The sequence below is a fragment of the Frankliniella occidentalis genome, unplaced genomic scaffold (genome assembly GCF_000697945.3).
Source record: "Frankliniella occidentalis isolate FOCC.00 unplaced genomic scaffold, Focc_3.1 Scaffold113, whole genome shotgun sequence".
NCBI lineage: Eukaryota > Metazoa > Arthropoda > Insecta > Thysanoptera > Thripidae > Frankliniella > Frankliniella occidentalis.
In genome coordinates, this window is record NW_026267241.1 from 536,579 (window position 1) to 544,417 (window position 7,839).

Sequence of the window (7,839 nt, forward strand, 5' to 3'; positions counted from 1 at the left end):
AAACAAACCTTGTGTGCGAATAACGTTATCGAAAGATCGATATAAGGACAATCCTATCGTTCTGTTTCGACCCATCTTCAAACCAAAACAAATTCAAAATAAATGTGTGTTCGGTATCGTATTTTGTACTATATTTTGAAGCAAATGTATCTAAGTAGCCTCCTGTAAGATGGAAATTTCCAAAGAGAACAGGGAGCCAAAATTTGTTGATGTCGCCCGAGACGTTTTGCTATTAAATACATTGGTTTCGCAACATGCGGAAAGTTCCAAGGTAACAAGCCGACTACCTAGCACCTATAGATACCTCAAAGGGTTGACAAGATATGTCCTTTTTTAAATTGTTTAACTTAATTCCAGTCTAAATTTGTTCAATCTACTCTATATTTCAGCCTCCTGATATCACCGATTTTACTGTCATCAAACCAATCAGCAGAGGAGCTTTTGGGTACTAGGTTTTACATATAAATACTTAAATGATTAGAATTTACTGATATCTTATCAATTAAGTCTCCCGGTAAACTATAGTCAGCTTTATCGAGAGTCTACATGACTACGATCGGTCAACTTTCACTTGCTCTAAATCAGTGCAGTAATTTTTCCGTTAAATTCTTAGCAGGGCAACAGAAGTTTTACTTTACCAACAATCTCCTCATTCTTCTGTTAACAAGCAGCCACCTAAAGAACTATAATAGTTGTCCGAAAGATACTTTGGTCTTCAGGCAATGAAGCCAATCTGCTCCTGAAGCCGACCAGAGCGCAAGATAGCCAGCATCGGCTGTCATGTGACACTTAGCTGAAGGCCAAAGTATCGCCTGGATCATTGTAGTATTTCTGTAGTATTTCTAATCTCGCATAAAAATTAAATAACAGTTTACCTGAATGCTTAATTAAAAAATGTATTAAACTAGTTACATGTATAACTAATCTCATGTTCACCCTTTCAGGAAAGTGTACCTGGGCTGCAAAAAAACCAATCCCGATCAACTGTATGCTATAAAAGCTATGAAGAAGTCTGAAATGGTTCACAAAAATATGGCTAGTCAAGGTATATTGTGTTTTTAGCAATCTCTTACTGATATTATTCTTTTTGAAACATTCTCTTAAATACTATATTCTTCTGCTTCTTTATCCAGTTGTAACTGAGAGAAATGCATTAGCATTGACCAAAAGTCCCTTTTGTGTTCAACTCTTCTATTCACTCCAAACAACATCTAATATTTATTTAGTAAGTATTGTGTAATGTTTATAATCAGTCTCGTCACTATTTTTTCTTTAGTTTCAATGCATGTCATGTTTCTTAACAGGTAATGGAGTACATGGTTGGTGGAGATTTAAAATCTCTTCTCAGTATGTACGGCTACTTTGAGGAAGCCATGGCAGTATTTTACATATCGGAAGTTGTTCTAGCCTTACAATACCTTCACAGGTACAATAAGTTTAAATATTTACTCTCTTAGATCTCTGTAAAGCTTCAAGTGTTTCTTTGAAAATAATAGTTTTGTTCTGTGGTTTCTAGTCATGGAATCATTCACCGTGATTTAAAACCAGACAATTTACTTTTGTCAAGCCGAGGGCATGTGAAGCTGACTGATTTTGGGCTCAGCCGTATAGATGTAAATAGAGGTAAGTTTTATTGTTTGAAGGAATTCACAGATTTAAATTTTATTGTTGTATACTAAATCTTTTTTAACAGATTTGGAAGCATCTGATTTGACCAAAGGAACCCCTAATGCTTTATTACGCACCCCTGGTCAAATACTCTCATTAACATCTCACCTTTGTTTTGTAAGTGAGAAGAACCCTCAAGATAATTAAGCATGTATGTTAACATCATAATCTTGAGATTCCTTTTTCTGTGGCAGGGCTCTGAAAATGGTTCTATATTTAGTGGAAATTCTAGCAGAGCTTCAGTTGTCTCTAATGAACCATCAGAAGTATTCAGTCCAAACGGCGAGATAGAAGAGGTTGACACTACCACAACAACGGCTTATCGTAAGTTCAGGATACTTAAGAGAGTAACAATACATATTTAAGATTGAAGTCGCTCTATATCTAAAAGTAATTGGGTGAGCTTATAATGTCAGCTACTTGCAGATGGCAGATCTGGTGTTAAAGTAACACTTGGATTTGAATATGAAGGTCAGGACTCCCTTTGTGAAGCAAAACCTCACAAGCTATTACCTCTGGAATCAAATATTACTGGATCACCCACAATGGATCATACAGGTGCGGATTTGTCTAGTAATATCTCTTTTTTTACTGCTGTATGAGCTATGTAGAAGACATTCTAAGAATTTATTTTTACAATGGATTGCATCTTTTTTATTCTCTGCATTGTAACCAGGTGCTACAGTTGTGAACAAAACTGAAAACGACAGTCATATATCAGGAGTTGCTGCTTTTCACTCAGCTGACCATAGTTTTCATTTGAAATCTGTGTCATCCAAGAGAGGCATTCTAGGAACACTGAATGAAAGTGACGACAATGATGTTGCTGATCTGAGTGGGAATGGTAGCTTCCTTGGAAATAGTTGCAATGGAAGTGGAGCACGCAAACGTGTTAGAGATGAAACTGATTCTGAGGAAGAGATTTCCTCCAGTTTGTCGTATCATACATGCTACAGCAGCGTTGATTCATCAAGTAACAACCACAGCAGTGGTTTAAACTCAAGATGTGGAATATGCCATTGTGAGTCTAATAATAGCTTACCATCAATTTTATTTTTATGCCTGTTCATTACTATGAAAATACGGTGTTAGTTGAAAGGATGATGCTTCTATCATGCTTTATTATCTCTTTCATTTCCAGCCAGAGATTCGTCTGCGGAGGCAAGTCATTTGTCTCGCTCATCTCATGTCACATCTCCTAAAACAAGATCACCCCAGGTCTTGCTGCAGAGAGCATGCTGCCTCCTTAGTAGAAGAAAAAAGAAACGATTACCTGGCGTTTCAGGCGATGATGGTCGATTATACTCTCTCTCAGATCCAGCTCACACAGGTTTAACCCAAGAAATAACATCCCTCCAGATATTGTCTGACTTACATCAATCGAAGAATCACAGTTCACCAACTAAGGACAGTGAATTAACTTCTCCAAGGGAAGAAATTCACAAAATTGATATTCCAACTGCCACAAAAAAGAATACTGTTAGTCCTCTTAAAGGAGTTCTTAAAGTCAGGTGCATATAATTTATTACAAACTTAACTTCCTGCGATAAATGATGATAAGTTTTGTGATTATAACAGCCTTTTCAAAATAATTTTGTAGGTCTTTGTCAGATGAGGATCTCAGGTGGGCTGGCATTGCTGATAAAACTGGGGCTGGTGTAATGTTTTCAACCCCTGTGGCCATGCGCAAACCACTCTGTAATTCTGATTCCTCAAAACCATCAAAGGTCACCCGTTTTGAACTACCACCTCTTCCAGAAAAGAAGACAACATTTGCAGCTGATTCTCATTCCAATGGACACATTATTATGGTACTGTAAATCTCTGTTGTGAGGTACACTCATGTAGTTTGTGAACTAAAAAGTAGGTCAGTATGACAAGATGGTTTGTTTCTCATAGGCTTGTTTTTTCTTGATTTCCCCCTAGGAGGAACCTATCCTCAGCCCAATTGCAACAACTCCTTTTACCACACCCTTCTCATCTCAGCAAACGCCATTTCGCACTCCAAAGTCCGTTCGACGAGGAAAATCTGCAAGTGATCAGCGCATTCTTGGCACTCCTGATTACCTTGCTCCTGAACTTCTTTTGCGAAAAAGTCATGGTAAGACTAACATTTTTGATTTACTTACTTATCAACAGTAATTTTAATGCTTGTAAATGAATTTTCTCTTTTAGGTTCTGGTGTAGATTGGTGGGCTTTAGGAGTGTGCCTTTATGAATTCATGACTGGAATTCCACCCTTTAATGATGAAACACCTCAAGCAGTCTTTCAAAACATTTTAAATAGAGGTATCTTATGAATCCCTGTTTCTTTGTTTTTCAACATTATTTTTACAAGTTTGTAAACAATATTTGGCTTAAAAGTTGGATATAGACATAATCTGCACTTGCCCTTCTCCAGATATTCCGTGGCCTGAGGGAGATGAACTATTATCACCTGAAGCAGTATCTGCAATTGAAGCCATTCTGACACTCGACCCCTTCAAAAGGCCTAATGGTGCTGATGTTCGTAAAATGTCTCTCTTCAGGGAAATTAACTGGGAAAATTTACTGAACACCGAAGCCCCCTTTATTCCCCAACCAGATAGCAGCACAGATACATGTTATTTTCAAGGTAAATTTGCCTAAGTTTAATTTTGGGTTTGTTTTGATTTGTGATCTGTTTATTAATGTTTTGTTTCTTATTATAGCAAGGAATATTCTTCAACACCTTAACGTTTCCAATTTTGAATGATAATAATTGTAAAAGAATTTGTTATCAACTTCTTGTATCAAGTTAGTCATGATGTTTTATCTATGAAATTGCGTGAAACGTCAAGGCCTGCTACTTAATTGAGTTCATGTTTTCTTATCAATTTCTATTAAGTTACCTAAGTGATAGGTACCCACAACAAAACAGAAACCTATTCTTTAACAAAGTGTTGTTGACAGTTGATTTCATCCGTAATCATTCTCATTTTAGTTGCCATTGCTGTAATTATCTATTAGTAATGGGCTGGATTCAAACTAAATTTTGGCCCAGCAAGGCACTCTGAACCATGTACTTCAATATTTATTTAAACTTCTTTAACCAAGTTTTCAAAGTGACACTTTTATACATCCGCTTGTTTTAAATTTTAACCTTGATTGTTCTTGAAATGTGTGTTTGGTTTGTAATTAATTTGAACAAAATAATTTTCATTGTTCAAAGGGAACTTCTGTTCTATTTTTTATGTTAAATTATTGTCATGACAACATTGTGGGGTATCTTATTTATTCAGTAGTTACGAACGTAGTATTTTTTAAATCTGCATCAGCAGTATTTTTTACGTGATAGCTGGTACGTAAACACTAAATCAGCATGAAACTAAATAATTTTCAAATAATCTCAACAGAGAAAACCAAAGAGACTGGGTTTTTTCCTGTGTTTTACTTGCAAGAATTAACTCAAAGTGACAGTAATGAGATAAAAGATTTGAAAATTTAGATATTTCTTTCTGTTTGTTCTTTTGGAATTAGAATCCCATCAAGTCTTCTGCTAAATTGCAAGACATCATTAAGTATTCTGTCTTGTTACTTGTTTTAGATGGTTGATGTTCTCATGTTATTAGTAAAGTATCCTTGGTCAACAAACTATATTTTTTGTAAGTGGTGTTCAATGATCAATATTTGTCAATCATCATACTTTTATTTGTTTATATTTTTACAATAAATAAGCATAGACAGCAATAGCAGTCATATAGCAACCCATTTTCAGAATTGCTCACTTACCCACAATGTTCCACATCTGTTTTATTGTCTGTGTTTTCATCTTTGAGAATGATCATGTATCGTGTACTCCAATACCTATATTTTATTTATCTCCATCAAACAGCATCTAAAGTTCCCTGTTCTCATATCGAACACTCTGTGATTGAATTTGGTGGAAATAGGCTGTGACATTCCTTATAAGAGTCTAACATGATTCAATTATAATTAAAAGCATTGTAGGCTTCCAGCAAAGATTAAGTCATTTAAAACGTAAACACTGTAGACTGCTAACACTTTGTACTCTCACAACACATGTAAAATAGGATGGCAATGTCCTCAAAGTCTTCCCAATAAATTAAAGTGCTCTGTGAAATTTATCAGCTACATTTTCACGCAGAGGCTCTTAGTAAATATAAATCCTTAACTCCAAACAAATAATCTGAAACTTGTTACTGCATATCACATTTTGGTAAAGGTATCCTAATCTTGCATACTCAAAGGAATATACAGTGAATCTTACACTTAGGAAGCAGAACTGCTACACAGGACTGTTTCTTTTCACCTTTTAAAACTATTATTGTTTCTTGCATGCAAAAGGGTGTATTGCAAAGGATGCATTTATATCCCTTTTTGTTCAGTCATTTTATACAGAAAATATCAGCTAGCTATAGTGGTAGCTTACTGCATTACATCCAATCACATAACAAATATCAAAACTAAAGAAAAAGGTCTCAGCTCCAATGAAATGTGTGTGCTTAAAAGTTTAAAAAATACAATCTAATTTCCATTTGTCACTCACATCATTAACAGAAACTTGAGTCAAGCTTTTGACTGCTATCACTAAATTCTGCTTAGCAAAGACAAAATAAGTCTTCTTGTGAAGAAACCATGATTATTCTTGAATCATTGGCAAGAACAACTTTACAGTGTATAACTCCGTCATTTAATGGCACTTTCACCGGGCTATTAACTCAGCCGATGCACCTTCGTCGAATTGAATACGCCCCTCCCCAAGACAAAAGTAGCACCAGAGCACGCGTGTCTCAGGGTTTAGAGAAACGGTCCCTAAACGGTAAGAGAAGACCTACGTCCTTTGTGACAAATCCCCTGGGGTGGGACAAAATAATTCGAATATCACAAGAGTGACGCCTTTGCACGACATCACAGTTAGACAACTACTTGAGGTTCTTCTGAATCCAGGGCATGAAGCTAGTGACCCTCGTGTAAACGCCGGGGTACTGGCCCTTGCCGCAGCCGATGCCCCAGCTCACGATGCCGACCTGTGTCCAGCGACCGTCGTTGACCATCAGAGGACCGCCACTGTCACCCTGTTGAGCAGCAAGGACAAAACATTGAGTATGAGCACGGCGTGACAGAGGGTGAAACAGATAGACGGGCCACGGGGCATTCCCCCGGGCAGGGGGAGGGGGGCAGAAACTCACGCTGCACGAGTCCCTGCTGGCCTGGCCGGCGCACAGGAACGTGTCGACGATGCCGCCAGGCGCCGCGTTGCCGTACTTCTGTCGGCACTCGGCGTTGGTCCACACCGGGATGTTGACCTCCTGCAGCACGGCGGGCTGCGGGCCGCTCTCACGCAGGCTGCCCCAGCCGATGACGGTCGCCGTCTTGCCGGAGTACCCCGCGCTGCCGCTCGGCATGCAGATGGGCCTGATGTCCCTCCGGTACTGCACGGGGGAGTCCAGCGTCAGGATGGCCACGTCGTTGTACTGCGGACGAAACACCCCCGTCAGTGCCACCCTCACCGAGTTCCTCAGTCAGAGCACTCGACCTCGCCGAGGACGATTTTCCCTCTCCTCACCAGGGTCCTGGAGTCGAAGCCGCGGTGCCTGACCACCCTCCGGACCTTCTTCTCAATGTGGCGGGTCTCCGTGTTGGTCCTGATGTTGTGGTCACCGAGACGCACCGTGAGCCTGGCCACGTCCCAGGAGCTCATGCTGTGGGCAGAGAGAGAGAGGAGAGAGAGATGGAGCGTGAGCGTTTAGAGCGAGTGCGAGGTAACATATGTGTGCGGGGTGAGCGACTCACTGGGCGACGCAATGGGCGGCCGAGAGGATGTGCGTCGAGTCGATGAGGGAACCGCCACAGAACTGCCGTCCGCCGTTAAACAGCGCCGCCTGCAAAGGACACGAGCGATGAGCACAGAACAGGCATTGAGGTGGTGGGAACCAGGGTGACGAGGGCCAAGTTACTCACGATCCACGGCCACTCTCCGAGGTCGGCGTTCTGGCCACCGACAATCCTCTCCTGGTCCTGGTAGCCGTTCTTGGCGCCGCAGCTCGCGTCCATGGGCTCCGGGGCGGGCGTGGGTCCGGGCAGCGGCGCGGACGTGGGCGGCTTGACGGTGGGCTTGGAGGGCGGCTTGGCGGTGGGCACCTGGGGCGGCCAGGGCGACAGCGTGGGCGGGCTGCTGGTGGTGGGGTG

The 7,839-nt window shown here is 40.6% G+C and overlaps 2 protein-coding genes across 2 annotated transcripts; one reads left to right on the forward strand and one right to left on the reverse strand.

The window, feature by feature from the left end:
- Positions 1-39: 39 nt before the first annotated feature.
- LOC113217842 (serine/threonine-protein kinase greatwall) lies at positions 40-5,397 on the forward strand. The gene is made up of 16 exons (XM_026437909.2): positions 40-271; positions 390-445; positions 945-1,045; positions 1,134-1,225; positions 1,305-1,426; positions 1,517-1,623; positions 1,694-1,785; positions 1,863-1,992; positions 2,095-2,226; positions 2,345-2,689; positions 2,810-3,179; positions 3,269-3,479; positions 3,595-3,769; positions 3,844-3,957; positions 4,070-4,282; positions 4,359-5,397. The coding sequence occupies exons 1-16, from the start codon at positions 170-172 to the stop codon at positions 4,400-4,402; spliced, it is 2,406 nt and encodes an 801-aa protein (XP_026293694.1). The 5' UTR covers positions 40-169; the 3' UTR covers positions 4,403-5,397.
- Positions 5,316-7,833, reverse strand: LOC113217843 (proclotting enzyme-like). Its single transcript, XM_052270212.1, has 5 exons — positions 7,612-7,833; positions 7,444-7,532; positions 7,217-7,352; positions 6,840-7,124; positions 5,316-6,725 (listed from the first exon to the last, which is right to left on the reverse strand). Exons 1-5 carry the CDS (start codon positions 7,702-7,704, stop codon positions 6,573-6,575), a joined length of 756 nt encoding a protein of 251 aa, XP_052126172.1. The 5' UTR covers positions 7,705-7,833; the 3' UTR covers positions 5,316-6,572.
- Between the last annotated feature and the right edge of the window lie 6 nt (positions 7,834-7,839).